The sequence below is a fragment of the Helobdella robusta genome (genome assembly GCF_000326865.2).
Source record: "Helobdella robusta unplaced genomic scaffold HELROscaffold_49, whole genome shotgun sequence".
NCBI classification, from domain to species: domain Eukaryota; kingdom Metazoa; phylum Annelida; class Clitellata; order Rhynchobdellida; family Glossiphoniidae; genus Helobdella; species Helobdella robusta.
In genome coordinates, this window is record NW_008705246.1 from 18595 (window position 1) to 37373 (window position 18779).

Below are 18779 nucleotides of genomic sequence, written 5' to 3' on the forward strand. Positions count from 1 at the left end.
ATCGGCGAGTCTGGTGCTCCAATCTTCAAACATCTGTGCTGCATTCTGCTCGGACGTGGCTGTTAAAACGATATCATCAGCATATATTAGATTCCAAATGTCACCAGTGCGTATCGGCTTTGTGATTTCTTCCATCACAGTTATAAATAACAGTGGACCGAGAATCGAGCCTTGGTGAACTCCAACGCCGATGTCAAATGCATCTGTTTCCAACCGTTGTGCTGACGAGAGTCTTAGTATTCGTATACATTTCCATCACAAGTCGAACAAGATATTCTGGAATGAGTTGTCGACGTAGACTCCACCTGATTGCTTGACGAGAAACGTAATTTTATTATATATTTCTGCTCTAAAATTTGTTCTTTTCAAATGTTTCTGTTCTTTTTAGTCAACATTCATTGCCAAGTTTTGCATACAAATATTGATTGTTTAAAAACTGATTAAAATGAGCATTAATATGCTGCCATTTGAAAATCATTTAATAAGTGGAGAAATGTATTTTATTTTTAGGATAATTAACTAAAAAATACGACTAATTAAATGTCAGATTTGAAAATGTACAATTTTATCACAAAATCAAATCAAAGGATCTAAAACGTTATGGAAAAAAATCAGAGTTATTTCAGATGAATAAAACCCACACATTAATAAAATTGTTACATCTTTCTTCACTTTTTGCGGTACATTTCCTACTTTAGGTATTACACTTATTTACAACATCTCTTTGCCTTACTGACCGACACCGTCGACTTCATCTTCACTACTATCACTACAGTTTTTAAAAGCATTTATCCTCTCTATATCCCTTTTGTTTCTTTCTTTTTTTTCAACTAAAGGATCACATTTTGACAAGACATTCATAAGAAATAACACAGTTGCTGATATGAAAACACCAATTCCTGACAAATAGAAAGCTAATTCATAGGTACCAGTCCAATCCGTCAGACAACCTGAAAATGTTTATATTAACATTATCAACATCAAAATTAAATAAATTCAACTTTTAACATAACAAACTTTGTTGCTTTGCATTTAAACTTAGAAAATATGAAAAAATATGTTGCTTTAAAATTGTCACGTTTTATGCACATACAGCTTTTATACCTTTTAAATCCAACATTATTTCTCTTTAAACTATCAAATATCATATCTAATCACAATCACTTGTCCGAGCATTACAGATAAGAAACAAATTATTTTTTAGGATCTGTTACTGAACAACTCTATTCAACACCCTAACATTAAGTTGTGAACTTTCTGATAAGTACACCTTAGACAATAAAAACGTCAGCAATAGTATTTTAGCTTTATGTTGCTTGGTAGAATTGCTTGTCCACTGCAAATAATAAATCGAAACTGCTCTTTTTAACCTCTCACATACCGAAACATGTATGTTTATACAGTTTTTTACACAAAGTTATCATCAAAAAGCAACAAGTGTACCCAAATAAACGCATCAAAAGTATTTTAGCATCAACAAACACATACTTTACCCTAACCAACTCTCAATTAGTACTAAATATCATACTAAATATCATAAATATCATTATAAATTTAAAATTATATTTTATTTTATAAAAACATTTAATTTACTATACCTTTATTTTTCTGAAATATCTTAAAACTGAACGTTCGTTAATAAACGTTCGCCAGCTATTCTCAAGTTAATTTGATATTTCTTTTATATTTGCTTTCTTCATTTTTATCGCTTCCAATACTTTTTTTACATAAAAGTTCCGCATACATGTGACAATGTGGCTAACACAGAGTTTTATTACAAACAAAAACAAGTGCAAATGGTTTTATTCAAGATTTACTACTACGTTTTGGTAATTTTCTTTTCTCCACTTCATATCTTCACTTCAAGTCGAGATAGTGACAGTTGTCTCACGCATTCTTGGTTGCATTCCCTTGCCAGCATATAATTTACTGTATTCTCATCCTTTTACGATTGATACGTTGCTGAATAATTTCTTTTATTTACCAATAAACTCTCGCCATCTCTTAATTTTTACAATGTAATTTAAGTTTCCTATTAGAACCACCATTTAGTTTTTTGCTCTTCACAATTTCATCGTTTAAACGCAAAAGGTGACTCCACTCATTTTACGGCGCATGATTTAAAAAAACATTCAACAGTTCCTCACATCCAACTTTTTACAGCTACAGACCTCTTAAAAGTCATTTAACAGTTCTCCACATCCAACTTTTTGCAGCTATAGCCCTCTTAAGTCATTTATCATGAACCTATTCTCATCATGCTCTGCTCTATCATTGCTGCTCCACCCTGTGGATAAAATTTTTTAGTCTATTTAGGCTCTTTGTCATCCGATTTCTTCACTGAAAGAATTGCAAGCACTATGCATTCATCTTCAACATAATTGAAAAACTCTGCGCTTGTCCGACAAGCAACTTTCTGTTCCAAGAAACTCTAGTTACATGTCGGCCTGATTTCTGTTTTGTTGGTTATGGATGTTGGTAGTTTTTCAGCCACTTCAGACTTGAAAGATCACGGGAACGGTTCACACCAAATTACTCTTTAAAAATTCGCTTGACATCAGTCACCTGACAACTTGAAGCATTCCCCTTCCTCTGAAAAACGTTTTTGAATTTTGGGTATTCGGCTTCATCATAATATATTTCCAACCTACCCTCGCCACGCCTACATGAACACTAATTACCCGACCGGAAACAAGTTATAAGCAATTAAAGTTCAAAATTACGTTGTTAATTTATGTAAATTTTGTAAAACTGACCAGCAAGAGGCACTCCCACAAGATTTGCAATCCCCTCGGCCAAAGTCACAAAGCCATAGGCATTGGTCAATTGCTCCATTCCAAGAACATCAACCACTATGATAGTCGTCAAGCAGTAGTTAGCACTGATGGTGAACCCAAACAATAAGCAGTAGATAACGAATAGCCAGTAATCAACAATGATAGGAACAAACAAGGTGGAGATGCCGGCTATAGATATCATAGATATGTACAAATACCTGCTGTTCACCTTAGGTCTGTCTCCTATGAATCCGATGACTATCTAGATTGATTGTATGTAAAATATAATTTAAAATAAAAAGATACAGCCACGTTTATTATAATAAATACATTGTAACTACAAAAATAGTACTCGGTGCTGCATTCACTGATCAACTTTACAATAAAAAATAATGATCTTTTAAATAAAAACTTAAAAGTATTCTATGTAAACTAGTTAGTCGACTGACTAAATTAATGATCTCTGCCAACAATCACCTTAAAAAAGTAATAAATAACTATATTGCAAGACTCCACCGAGGTTGCTGCCCAGAATCTGCAGTAAACACATAATTAAAAAATTACCGAATCTAACAATTTAAATTTCATTTTCGTTAACATATTTAACGAAGATCAGATTGATAATTGTTTAATTCTTGATGTAACAACTGTAAATTGTTATAGAAAAGTATAAAACCGTTTTTAATTTCACTTTTAAAGTTTATTTTTTAAGGAGTAATTTTTTTTATTGATATATATATATATATATATATATATATATTTTATTTATTTATATTCAACATTTAATCACATTTTATTTTGCTGATGATTCGATTCTATGAAAAATTGTCAAAAAGAATTCAACAATTATACAGTAAATAATACTCCAGAAGATGGGAACTGTTTATTTTCTGCAATTGCAGACCAGATTGGTATCCCCATGTCCAATGCTTCTGCTGTAAGAAAAGATCTTGTTGATCATATTCGAAGTCACAGTTTTTTGGTACGATTTTAATATTTTAAATCAATATAATGAATAGTATAATAAAAGTTGATGCTGAAAAGAAATAATTATGATGTCTCACAGTAAATTTTTATAAATGCAGGTTGAATCGGAAGAAAATATTAAAATAATTTTTTCTGAATATGGAAGTTTAGAAAATTATTTGACCATGATGAGTAAAGATCATACTTGGGGTGATGGAATCATAATTGAAGCAGCAGCAAGCTACTTTAAACGACCAGTGAATGTAATGATTTCCAACCAAGAAAAAATTATTAAAATAGGTAATCAAAGTTTTGATGCTAAACCTATAAATTTAGGTTACACAGAAATAAATTCTGGAGAGAAAAAAAATCACTATGTGAGTCTTTCATAAATGAATCAGTTCAAATAACTGAAGATACAAATGAAAACAGTAGTTCTAATATAATTAGTAATGAAACGAGATGTTCTGGAAAGAATAAAGTTGATATCGTTAGTAGGTTCAAAGACGATTGGTCAGAACAATATTTTTGCATTTTTGTAAATAATATAATTGTATGTGTGATATGTTCCACAACCATAGCAGTGGTTAAAGAGTATAATGTTAGAAGACATTTTACAACATCACACAAAGATTGGAATAAAAAATTTCCTATTAATTCAAGAATTAGAGAGAATAAATTGAGAGAATGTATTAAAAAGTTAGGGCATCAGCAAGAGGAATTGAGAAAGCACACTTCTCTAGATGATTATACAAGAGCATCTTTTAAAATTGCTTGGCAATTGGCAATGGCTCGAAAACCATTTAGTGATGTTTCCATTATCAAAGATTGCTTTAAAATAGCATGTGATGAACTGTTCCCAAATAGAAAAGATATATATTTGAAACTTTTAAAAATACCTTTAAATCGTCAAACTATTTGTACAAGAATTACAAAATCATCAATGAATATTGAGCAACAAATCCTAGCAGACATTAGTGAGTGTTCATTTTTCAGCTTGGCAATTGATGAAACTACTGACATTAAGGAACTACTGACACAACTAGCAATTTTTATCAGATATGTCATGAAAGATTGTGTGGTTCATGAAGAATTATTAAACCTGATTCCTATGAAAGATACAACTACTGGAGTGAATATCAGTTCTGCCATTTATGAATTATTAAAAACATATAAAATAAATATCCAAAAATTATCTGCAATTACAACTGATGGTGCATCTGCAATGATAGGAAAACATAATGGAGCCATAACCTTGTTATGAAATAGACATAATTTTCCAGATTTTGTATCCTATCATTGTATTTTGCATCAGGAAAATTTATGTGCCAAAGATTTCAACCAAATGAATATAACGTCTGTAGTTAATGAAGTCATTTGCTTTATTCGTGCAAAGGCATTGAATCATAGGCAGTTTCAGAGTATGCTTGCTGAGCTAAGTAGTGACATGAAGATATCATTTTGCATTCAGAAATTCGTTGGTTATCAAGAGCTAAATTCTGTTGAGATTTTGTGAACTTATAACAGAAATTCAAAGTTTTTTGAAATCTAAAGGCAAAGATTATGCTGAATTAAATGATCCAGTTTGGCTTTTGAATTTAGGCTTTTTAACAGATATGTCTATACATCTGAACAACTTGAACCTTCAGCTTTAAGGAGAAAATAAGACTTTGCCTGAATTATAGAGATATATTACAAGTTTCAAACAAAAACTAAATCTGTTTGCACATTTACAAATGAATAAATTGACACATTTCACTCAACTAGAGAAAATGTTAAAAGAGGTTGATCCTAATTATTTTTATATGAAAGAACTAAAATTATCTGAAAGAGTGGATGTTTTAGTAACAAAATTTGAAAACAGGTTTGAGGAAATTGAAAGTAAAAAAATGCTTTTCCAATTTGTAATAAATCTTTTTATTTATGATTTAAATTCATTGAATCATATCATATCTCATGATAAAATAAACTCTGCAGAATTTGAACTATTAGAACTAAAAAATGACATAAATTTGTGTGATTTTGAAAAAGTGCAATCAAACATTATAGATATGTGGAAACAGATATCTTTACAGCCAGGTTATAAAGTTATATCTAATATTGCTCTGCCAGTTCTATCAATGTTTGGCTCTACATACCGATGTGAAACAGTGTTTTCAGCACTTCAAGCAATAAAAAACAAATCCAGAAACAGACTTACTGATATAAATTTAATTCACTGCTTAAGGGCAGCAACAACAAAATATACACCACATTATGGTAATATGTTGTCTGACATTCAAAGCCAAGGGTCACATTAATTTAATTTTACTTCCTTTTTAGGTTTCATAGAAATTTAAAAATTTTTTTTCTCTAATATGTTGTTTTCCATTTATTAAAAAATAAAAATTCATACATGTATGTATAATATAAGCATAAATATTGTATATATATATATATATACATGTGAGTGTGTGTGTGTTTGTGTGTATGTGTGTGTGTGTGTGTGATTAGATGGTCCTTCCTTCAAATATTTTTATTATGTACAAATGGCCCTCTGAAAAAAAAGGTTTAGCATCAATGTTTTAACGCTTTTATTATGCCAATACACAATCGGTGGACATCTAGTAAATGTGAATTAATAAATTAATATGATAGGTGGAGTGCTTTAAAAACAGCTATGACAAAATAACGTTAATATTACTTTAGTTATTTTTTCTAATTAAAAAGTCTCTCGAATACCAAATTAGAAACCAACACGACGTATAAATACGTGGGCGTAAATTACTCAAGAATTTTCGCATTATATGTCAGTGTTATTTTGCCATTTGCTGTTTTAACAGGCCACTGATAAAACAGCCTTTAGTTTTCAAGTTTCGTATACTTAGACGAAACAAATTTAAAATCACTATATTCTAACCCTCAACATTTAAGCATAACATCATCGCCCAACGTCTTGTTTTCTTTAGAAAAAGTCATTTGAAAAGAAATACGCGTTTACAAATAAAGCACTAGACAGTTCGGAACTTTTAGACTTTAGTAGAAACAAAGTTTTTAAAAAAACTCGCATTGTTAAAAGAATTATTGGCAAATAAAAAAAAGATGGCATGCAAAATATTGTACAAACAAATATGCCGGTGTGTCCAAATGTGAATAAAAATTTTACAATAATATTCAATGCTTGCGTTGCCTCAATTCTTTGTCGCGGATCTGAACGAATTCCCTAGCAACAATTAGTATGAATATTAAACACTATTATTTTACAAACCTGTCCAATGGTACTTGAAATTCCTGATATTGATAGGAGTAATGAAGCTTTTGTTGCTGAAATGTCAAGATCCTTGGCCAAATCAGGTAAATACATGTATGGTATGTCATAACTCACATACAGCATCAGACTGTGCAAACAGAAGCATATAAAAACAGGACTTTTAAAAATCGAAAAATCCATCATATTTTTTAAAGCTATTCGAAAACCATTCATGACTTCATAAAATGTGTGGTGCTTTCGTTTTGATCTAACAAATATGTCAGGACAACTTGCAGACTGAACCCTATCTCGAAGGAACCCTGTTTTCCACAAACTACCTCTATAAAAGACATCTTGAGGGTACTTAGGAATGACGTGATCAGGAAAGTGAGCCTTTTTTTGCCCTTTTTCTTCTGTTTTAACTTTTTTAGATTTTAAAACTTTTTTTAATGAATTTATGGAGTCGTCTCCCATGCCGTTTTTAAAGATGCCTTGGACAGATGAATTCTGAAACAAAAATTTAAATTACTTTGCTTTATTAGATTTTCGTGAAAAATTAAAATGAAAAAATAAATTAACGTAACAATAAAAATATCGTTAAGAATATATCCAAGTCTATCATCATCATCATTATCATCACCACGTAATCATTAAAAGTTACTCTCTCTCTTTTGCGCTTGCTTCAGAGGTTTCAACCACGCATCATACACATTGCATATGATAGACGGAGATCTCTTTGTATTCGAACCCAGTCATTGCAGTAGCAAGATCAGGCGCCTTTAACCATTGAGCCATCACGACGGCCAATTCATTATCGACTTTTTTAGCGTACCCAGATAATCACTTCACATTTTCAGCCACTTGCGTGATTGTTCCGCGCGACGCTCGAGTAACGAACGCTTTCGTTCCAAACTCGCTACATGCTTTCGTTTCGCAATGTTATTTGAAACGGATAAGTTAAATATTGCCTAATTTTTATTAGTTTTGTCTTTTGCTTTTGTAATTTGAGGTATTTAGCATTTATAAACATTTTTTACTTTTATTTTTATAATTTATCCTTTGAAAATTGCTTTTCTTAGAAGAAAATTTCGTGCAATGAACTAATTTTATAAATATATTTTAAAATTTTACAAATGTATTTGTTTACAAATTCTTTAATTCGTTGAGCAATAAACTAGAACTAGCTTCTTTTCCACATAATTCCTTTCATGCACATCAGTTAACAATTCGCCGTCCTCGCAAAAGTGTGAGTAAAATAAAAAGCAGATATCATTGGCAGATTGTGATGTATAATGATAATGATGCATTGGCCATGTCAAGGTTTATCACACAAATAAAAAGACCTTGAATAGCAAAGTTGATCGAATTAGATGCTTTGTTTCAATTTTACAATAAAATAAAAAAATTAAGTTTTAGTCGAAGTCATTAAAAGTCATTTATTTATATCATTATCTATAATATAAACCCAGATGTATTATTATTAAACCATACACAGAGATGTATGGTGTAACTTCATAACACCAGTAGTTGTTTAGTCGTTGCAGGTCACTGTTAAACATTAACAAATAATTATAATGCAAAAAATTTGCTTATTTAGATTGCATAAATTACTTTCGTAAAAGAACTTTCATAAAAGAACTTTCGTTTTATGGCTTTTTATAACTTTCCATATAACTCTATTCTGAATTGATTTTTTCAATTATTATCATCAATAAGTTCAAGCAAATGTTAAACATACATCACAACATCAGCCTTACATCAACATTAGTCTACAAAAAATAAAAAATCGGTAAACAACAAAAATTAATAAAAAGAAATATACCGTTTTATGTGATTTTAAAATACCAGACTTGCCAACTTCTTGTGCACTGGATGAAGCACAACGTCCTTCAGTTGACAGCTTAGGTATATCAGGTATGAAAAAATCGATGTCAACATATGTGGGTAGACACTGCAGTGATCTTGAAATCACTGGTGTATCAGCTTTGTTCTGCAAACAAAAAACACAGTCTTCTTCTTCTCCAGGTCTGTGATCACAAACACCCATTATTTCCTGTTCCAACTGTTCACCACTTTGGTGTCTTGAACTAACACGACTGAACTTTTCCAGCGATTTTAAATATTTCTGTTTAAGCTTATGTTTTTTGAATGCAACAATAGGTCTAAAAAGTGCCCCACAAAGAACAATATTAAGCATAATTCCTCCCATTATAAGCAGAGCACCCCTCCATGAATAAGTTTCTACCAAGAGCTCTACAAGAATAGGAAATACAAATCCTCCTATGCCTGATCCTGCTACTGCTATGCCTGCAAGGTGAATAAAATCGGTGATTCAAAATTAATATGGAAAAATTATAGCAAGCTGCATGGCTATTACGTTTAAAAACATGATATTTGACAACAACTTATTACAAAAAACTGATCCAAAAATCAAGCAAGGGCAAAGCAAAAATATAGACATCATAGAAAAATAATGATAACTAACCAGTGGCAAAAGCTCGCTTCTTTTCAAAGTAGAAAGCAACAATGACAACAGCAGGCACATAAACGAGAGACAAACCAAAGCCAGCAACAAGACCGAATGTTAGGCATAACTGTTCAACAGAATTTGTAAAAACACTCAAAATGCAACCGAGAGCTGAAATGAGTCCCCCAGCTATTGTTGTTTTTCGACAACCAAATTTATTCGTACATATACTGCTGACTGAAGAGCAAAATCAAAATTTTAATAAAAAATTAGTATGATAAAGAACATTTTAAAAATACAACTTAGCCATTAATAATTTTATATCTTCAAAAAACAACATTGCTATTTATATAATTAACATACTTAATTATAATATTCGTGCATTGTATCAAAGTGGTGTATCCATAAGTGGTATATATATATATATATATATATATATATATATATACAAAGTTGTGTGGAACGGAGAGGATTCAGATATTCTTGAACGTGGTAAACTCCTTGGTGCGGTGTGTGGTAAAGTAGTCGGAGGAAATTCCATACCAATGGACGCACAAACGATGCAGTGATTTGAAAGGAAACTTTAACAAAATCAAGCATTTTGTTTTACACGATGTAAGTTGAAAGATACTACTGAGCAAAATGAAGATACTGGGCACCTGAGAAATTTGTTATTTGAAAGAGTGGGATACTTTTGTTATTTAGATGATATACTAAATGAGGAGAGTGGATCGGATAAAGCGGTCAAAAACAGAATAAAAGTAGGATTGAAAACATTCAGAGATATGACTTCAGTGCTGTGTTTTAGAGGTATACCATTGGGCCTGATGGGCAAAGTATATAAGGCATGTGTAAAAAGCTGACTGTTCTATAAGTACAAAGCTTGAGCTTTGACGGCTGAAAACTTAAAATGGCTGGAGAGAACCGAAATGCGTATGTTGAGAAGAATATTGGGAGTATTCTTGAGGAATGGTTTAAATAATGAGGTAACAAAGAAAGGGCTGGAAATAGAATAGTTGTCATAGAGATATTACACTGAAATGTTTCGGCCATGTAGAGAGGAAAGCAAACGAGGATTGTGTAAAGAAATGTAAAACTATTATAACTGGCGGTTTAAGGAAAGTGGCAACTCGAGCTCACCTGGAAAGAAGTGTTGTCAAAGGCCATGATGGCACTGAACCTGCAAAAAGCCATAATAAAAAACCATATATAGAGCCATAATAAAAAACGAAATGCTAAACTTTTATGATAATGGGAACCCGTGCCAAGTTGACACAAAATTTTCAATGAAAGATCTCATATGTCGTAAATAGAAGGTAGAATACAAAATGAATCTAAAATAAACTAATAAACAGTAAATACCAAAAAATATTATTGAACTCTGTTTAAAAAAACAAGATAAAATGTTATTGCGGGCATTTTCTTATAAAAAATTTTGTTTGCGTTCATGAAAGCAACGCAAAGAATACGGTTTAAGCCATGAAAATCTCGTGTTTTAAAAAAGCACAAGCCCCATTAAAACGTCCAGTATTTAACATTCGTCTAGAATCCAAATTTCAAAAAATTCATAATAGATAGGAATAGGTTTGTCGTGGCCAATGACAACCAAACTAGAACAAAACCTTCAACGAACCGATATGAAAATGCTTCGATGGATGCAACGAATTAGTCTGAAGGATCACATCAAATCTACCGAAACCCTGCGTCGTGCTGGTTTAGATAATATAAAGGGCGAATGCCGGTTGAACAATGCTTGTTAAATGCTTACCAACTACAACTTTAACAAGGAATAAAGCAAGCGCAACCGTATGCATTACGCAATTATTACGAGCATCTTCAAAATTTTCAAATGCTAGTCGGTTTCCGTTCATGGAATGAGCTGTTAGCCCATAATTAAACATAAAAAACATTTCAGCAGTGTGTGCGTTTTTGATAAATAAGGGACATCCTAATATATATATATATATATATATATATATATATATATATATATATATATATATATATATATGTGTGTGTGTGTGTGTGTGTATTGTGTGTATACGTGCGTGCGTATACGTGCGTGCGTGTGTCTATGAGTGTTAAGTGTGGCTGTGTGCGTGTGTATGTTAGTGTGCGGCGCGCGTGTTACTGCATGTGCAAGCATTGGCATTTCAAAAACAAAACAATACAGATAATTAAGGCAAGCTATGTAGTTAATATACTTTTCATATACACTTGAATCTGATTACCATCCTAATTGACATTAGAACATTGGACTGTACATGACAATCTCATTTTAAATAGGACTGAAAATTAATATATTTGATAGCTATGTTTAACGTGGCAAATTCTATTTCATTTTTATGAAAATTTTGAAAAAATCTATGAAAGTAATCCCTGAACATGCTATATAAAATCTTGTTTGGAAAGTTCAAATTTATGAAAAACTTTAAATTTTCCATTTTTATTAGATTTTGAATCTGTGAGCTTAATTATTACCTCCTCGACTCTCAATCATATCTGTAAGATACTTAAAATTTCAAAAAATTAAATTATCACGTGCAAACCTTGATATCATTCAAACTATAATGCATAAATAAATAAAATTGTTTTTAAAAATGATAAATGCCGCGTAACGACCTAACTCTTTCAACGTTTCAATACATTAAACCTAGTGGGATAAGCAGATCGAAATTAAACATAAATAAAACGCAGTACATGTATAAAAGCATCGCGCGGTCACACAAATGGCGTCAAAAGTTCAGCAACAAATTAAGCAGTAAGTCTTGATTCTTATCTCTTTTATCAACTTTATCCGCAATGTTTTTTTCAGCTGCACAGTACGTCAGCCAATATCCAACTCCTTGCACATTGCATCCGGTACATTGCATCTGCACTCTTCTTTGTGATTGTTATATGATTAATATAAATTAAATTTTTTATGCACTGTTATTCACATGTTGTATATTAAAAATTGAAACTTTGACTCGCTTGAGCGACCAGAAAACATCAATTATTTCCATAAAATTTCAACAGAAATTTTTTTAGACCAAATGGATACTTTTGGGAGGCTCAGAGTAGAACTTTTAAAAAATTTTTTTAACGTTTTTAACGGACACCCTTAATATATATATATTAAAAAATATTAAGAAATATCATCGAATTTTCAGCATTGTTTGTAACTAAGTTTTTAAATTTTCCGAACAATTAACAATTCAATTTCTAATTATTTTAGACTTCATTTTTCACATATATATATATATTTACATAAAAGCTTTTAACGGTAACCTTTATCATCATCTTACCTTAAGGTCCTTACTCCGCCTGGAGATTTGCTCATGATCATTTGAAATGGAGGCAACATGTGAACACGGCAACGTTCCGTTATGGGGCACACCCATAATAATAATAATAATTTACCAACATCGGTGTAATGGAGTTTGTGATATTGTTATACGTAGTTCACCAAGTATTTATACTTTTTTTAACAAAGGAACTCTAAGTTCAATATGGTGCAATAAAAAATCATTTAATGGATTCACACCAAATAAAAATAACAAGGGAAATATTAAACTCAAATACCAAAGTGTTATATTACAACCAAAATATAAGTAATTTGAGAATGGCAGAAGCTTTATTAATAGAAAATAGAAACCCTGTAATAAACATCCAATAACAGGTTGTAACGATTCTACCATCAAAGAAATTACTCACACAAAGAAACAATGGAACTGAGTTCCTTTGTTAAAAATACTATAAACACCTGATGAACTACATATAACAATATCCCGAACTCTATTACACTGATGATGAAAAAGATTATCGAAAAAGCTTTTATGTAAATGTATATATGAAAAATGCAGCCTAAGCTAATTAGAAATTTTTTTATTAATTTTAATAAATTGAATAATATCGATAAAATAATTGTTCGAAAAATTGAAAAACTTGGTTACAAACTCAACAATGCGAAAAATGCGGTGATATTTCTAAATAAGTGTATATACGACAGTCTGAACGCAAATTTCATATATATATATATATATATATATATATATATATATATATATATATATATATATATATATATATATATATATATATGTTGGTAATAGACAATAATTTTTACAATATTCTATAAATTCTACCGAATGTTTGGCGTTAATATTAACGCCAAAACATTCGGTAAAATTTATAGAATATTGTAATATATATATATATATATATATATATATATATATATATATATATATATCTATATATGTATGTATAAATTCTACCGAATTGTTGACCGAAATCCATTTAATGTTTGTTTTTTCATGTTGTTTGTTTGCCGTATACAAAAGTGTGTGTTGTGTGTGTTTACATAAGTTTTGAATGACTTTTATTGCCTGACTTAACTAATTGACTTCGTTCTGCTTCTGACTTTGTTGATTGGTATGACGCCAGTAGGGTGTTGTGGAATACTTATTGCACGACAACGTGGAAATAATTCACTATAACAACAGGATTGCAAAATCGTTGCTCATCAAAGACGTCCTGCAATAAATATTCAACAATACGCTACTGGCGTATATTATACGCCATTATATTATGGAAATATATATTATAGAAAACTAAGGAGGTAAATAAAAATTGAATAAAATAAACAATATAAATGAATATGCCTATTTTAGTGTAAACAATTGGAAGATGATTGTTAGAACAATAAAGAAAATTACTTACTGGGGCCAAAAATTGCATGCAGCGATACAAAGAGAGCAACAATCCAGGATGTTTTGGCCTTACTCTCCTCAAAAACTTCCAACCATTTAACCAATAAAACACCTGCAGAATAGCAGCAACCATCGGCAATGACATGAGCCATGAATGATGCTAAGACAACCATCCACCCCCAACCACCATCCAAAAATGAAGTCTCTGATAACGCCGATGAAGACGAAGTTTCTGAAGATGAGGATGACGACGACGACGAAATATAACTGTTGCCATCGCTTGTTTTTGAATACTTTGTTTCATATTTAGCATTCGGTTGTTTATTCAAGCTCCCACCATCTTCCAAAGCGGTAGCCAAATCAATTTTAACATTTAGAAGCGGGATATCATTTTCCCCTTTAGTTTTGTCTAACTTCTGAGTATTTACTGCTTTGATAGTATCTGTAACTGACATTTTTGCTGAAGAAAAGTTCTCTGAGTCAATACAAATCCAACAAAAAACGTATTAAGTAGAATGCAATTACAATTAATAAGTATATATTTATGATTAGTTAATAAACTACTTAGATAAAAAAATATTAATCTCGTAGAAGAATTTGAAAAATGTTTATTGTAAGGTATGGCAAACTCTTTGGAGTGTCTTCTTTTGTTATTATGTTTGTTAATATTATTAATAAACGTGAGAATTTCCAGTTGACTGCTTATTGTTTGTTTCGAATTCATCAATAGATCATTCAGTTTTGGACCTTCCATACGTTTAGGAAAATTCAAAAAAAACCTGTTTTATTGATAAAACAAAAAGTTTAAAATAAAATTTTTACAAGTTGTCAACACCATAAATTAGTTATAGATATAGAAAGTATTAATTAATGTTTAAAATTTTTGTAGCTATATTTTTTCTAAAAAATGAATTCTTTTATTCTTTTAATATATAAGTCATGAAAAAGTTGAATGTGATTAGACTGGTGCAAATACCTAAAATGAGTTTACTGCGGGAAAAAATCTCTCTCTCTCTCTCTCTCTCTCTCTCTCTCTCTCTCTCTCTCTCTCTCTCTCTCTCTCTCTCTCTCTCTCTCTCTCTATAGATACATGTGTGGGTGTGTGTATTATTATAATAACATTTGTTGTGAATATGTACATAGCCCTTTTTCAGAGCTTAACAAAAGTTCAATATCTTTAATAAAATCACTTTTTTGCTCTCTTCGCCATATTTGTGTGTATTTCTTTAATAATATTTTAGGCTAAGTTATTTTTTGTTCAAATTTTTCATATATATATATATATATATATATATATATTTATATATATGAATTAAGGATTTTTATAAATTCTAATTTTAACGTGTTTGGTTGATAGCAAGAAAATAATCGCGAAAGAAGCTGAAACTCTCTCAATTCAGATTCCGAAGATTCAGTCAGGTTGGTTGATATGTGCAAAATTATATTTGATAACAAATTTAATTACAAATTTTCTACGTTTGTTTTTTCGTACTTTTTTGTGCTTTTGCAATATGAACTTGCTTTGAAGAAGGCAGTTGATAGTATTAATTTGAATCCAATAAAACCTACTATATTGCGTACATTTGACAAACATGGCGACATGTTGAATGATATTACAAAAAGCGTAGAGATTCTTGTAAAGAGGCTTGAAATTATAATATCTGATGACATTTGTACGTCGGCACAGAATAATATTTTACGCACTGTTTCCAAGTGCGTTTTGATAGAACCTCCTCTTTGTGCATATGTTGTAGTTTCTCTAACCAAAATCTATTGACGTGTACAATCGTCAATGGTCCATTTATACTAATATATTAAAGAACTACGTTTTAGTGCGTAATCATGTCGGGGAGATTTATTGTTTTAGCGTTTCTATAATACATTCTAAATTTTACTAGATTGGAGGTGTTAAGAGGTGTTATGTAAAAGATACGTTTCAAAAATTGAATCATTATATGGTTTCTATAAAAGAATATTTAGTCATTGTTTTCATTGTTTTTGTTTTGGAAAATGTTCAAAAGTAGTACTTTTTAGTTGTTGATACCTTTGATTGCAGAAATTTTGTACTCATTGATGACTAATAAGTTAATATCCTTTATAGTTTAGCATCACGTTCAACACTCAAATATTAATAGGTGAAAGCACGATTGACAAACGATCTGACTCTCCCATTGAGACAAATACATTTAACTTTTTGTTTTACATAATCAGCAGTCTAGAAATTTCTCTCTCTCACTCAAAACTGACTAAAATGGTTTAACTAACTTTAGATATTAGTGTCTTGAGCAGTTCATTAATCACATTTGGCTTGCAGTAAGCCACAAAATGTTATCCACATATCTTGGTTTTAGATGAAGGTTATTTTTAAATGTTTCTGTTTTGAGGTTTCCAAACATAAATACACATATAATATATACATATATATATTATATATATATATATAATTATTAGATATATGTGTGTTATATATATATATATATAAGTATAATCAATATAAAAATATATACATATCATTAAAATCAATCGAATTGATTATCATGTTATTTTCTAATGTTTTCCAGTTTTCTGATAAGATTTTATATTTCAATTTAAACATTATATTAAATTTCCTAAAGTATTTAAAATATTTTAATGACCAACGTTTTTCTGCAGTTATGCAGGGTGATATTATGGCTGTGATTTTATTAATTTATGTTTTTAAAAAATGAGCTAAAATAATAAAATTTCTGTGATAAAGGTCAATAAAGGAGAACATTTCCAAATTTGTTTCTTAGGAAAGAGGAAACGTTTTAGGAATAGGAATATGATTTAAACAACTTTTCAAAACTCTGTATAACTTTATATTTTTGCAGACTATGTGTTAACTTTAGTAATTCTAATTTCAAAACTTCTGCTTCTTGTAACAAAACCTTAAGACTACAATATAAACAAGTCAAATAAAAGTGTTCACTAATACAATATCATGAAATTCAGTGACATCAGTTTGCCATAAATAAAATAACAGTTCATCAAAACTTAGTATTTAAGCCATCTTATATGAGATGTCAAATTTGTGTGAGTGATGTCATATTTGCCTAAGTGAATGAATGATTGTATGTAATTTTTTATCTATGTCCTAATGACATATTTATTTAAAACTTTTAAAATGTAATTCAAATAACTTTAAATACCTCTTTTAGCTGTGGTTTTTTATCAAATTTAATTATTATTTTCTTTTTTCATTATATTGTATTAACACTTGTCATAAATATTTTAGTTTATTACAGCATAATCAATTTATTTTATTTTAATTTACTTTATCTTTGTTATTTTTTATGCCCTGCGTACTGTACTGTACCATCTCTATGTCTGGCAGAGTTCGTTTTTTACAGAATGAAAAAATCTTTCATCACAACAAATATACAACCGATTTAGAAAGATATTCAGAAGATGGAAACATATACAACCAAAAGAAAAAAGGATCCATAAGTTGAGAGCGTATAAAAGTTAATGAGTAAAAAATTAAATAAATAAAATAACAAAAATAAGTAAGAAGATAATTTAAATTGATGAAATGGGAAATATTGTATATTATTAAGTAAGCGGTTTAAAAAAAGAAGAAATTTGATAAGGATTAAAATGATAAATTTTATAAAATTGAGTTGGAAGTGCAAAAAAATTAATTTAGAAAACCAAGGTGGGAAACTTTAGAAAATTAAAAAGTGGGGCAGTGGAATTTGTAATAAAGAAAAAAATGGATTATAAAAAGGACATAAAATATTTATCTCTCAAATTTCATCAGATGATAAGAGGAATAATTATAAATGAAGGGGTCACAAGTGAGGGCAATTAAATGATGTTCAGAAAACAATCTGCCTTTTCAGTACATTTTAACATTTGAGTAGGTCAACTGAATCTGAAACTTAACATAAATAATTATAATATAACAATAAAATAAAGTTCAATGGACAAAGGTTTCTTTGTGAGCTATGCAAATAATAGAAGTAAATAATGAATAAAATAGACATAGATACATAGATAGTGAATGGAAGGATTGATAATTTCCTTGGTACGGTTTTACACTGATAGTCACTGGTGTGTAGATCTTTTTTGAAAAACTTATGACTGGAACCTGAACATTCTACTTAACAGTATACAACATAACATCAAAATTCGGACATTTCAGTATTGAGTATTTAGTTCAATAACTACTAGCTAGTTGTGTAAATGTTAAAAGTTGAATTAATTATTAAAAATTAAACTATAAAAATAAAGTAAACTTTGATTTACATAGTGTAACTTTACTATTTGGTTTTAGCATGTTAGTATTTTAAATTATTATTATTTTAAATGAATTTTTTTGTTTCTAGTTTATTTAATAATTTTAAATTTTAATAAATTTTAATATTAAAAATTAAAAAAAAGTAATAGAAAAACAAAATCAAATTAATTTATTATAATTAATAAAAGTTTTAATTTATAACTCATTAATAAAATATTAAAATATTAATTTATTATAATTAATAAAAGTTTTAATTTATAACTCATTAATAAAATATTAAAATTAATTTATTATTATTAAAGATTAAATTTTAAAAAGTATTTATTAAATACTATTTAAAAAAGGAAAAACAAAAGCCTGTCTTCTAAGTTTAAGTGTCTACTAG

General features: G+C 29.7%; 1 protein-coding gene across 1 annotated transcript; it reads right to left on the bottom strand.

Moving 5' to 3' along the window:
• Positions 1-729: 729 nt before the first annotated feature.
• HELRODRAFT_85916 (hypothetical protein) lies at positions 730-14588 on the bottom strand (the record flags this gene model as incomplete). Its single annotated transcript, XM_009026672.1, has 6 exons — positions 730-950; positions 2757-3039; positions 6991-7479; positions 9014-9279; positions 9458-9676; positions 14144-14588. The coding sequence occupies 6 exons, from the start codon at positions 14586-14588 to the stop codon at positions 730-732; spliced, it is 1923 nt and encodes a 640-aa protein (XP_009024920.1).
• Positions 14589-18779: the final 4191 nt, after the last annotated feature.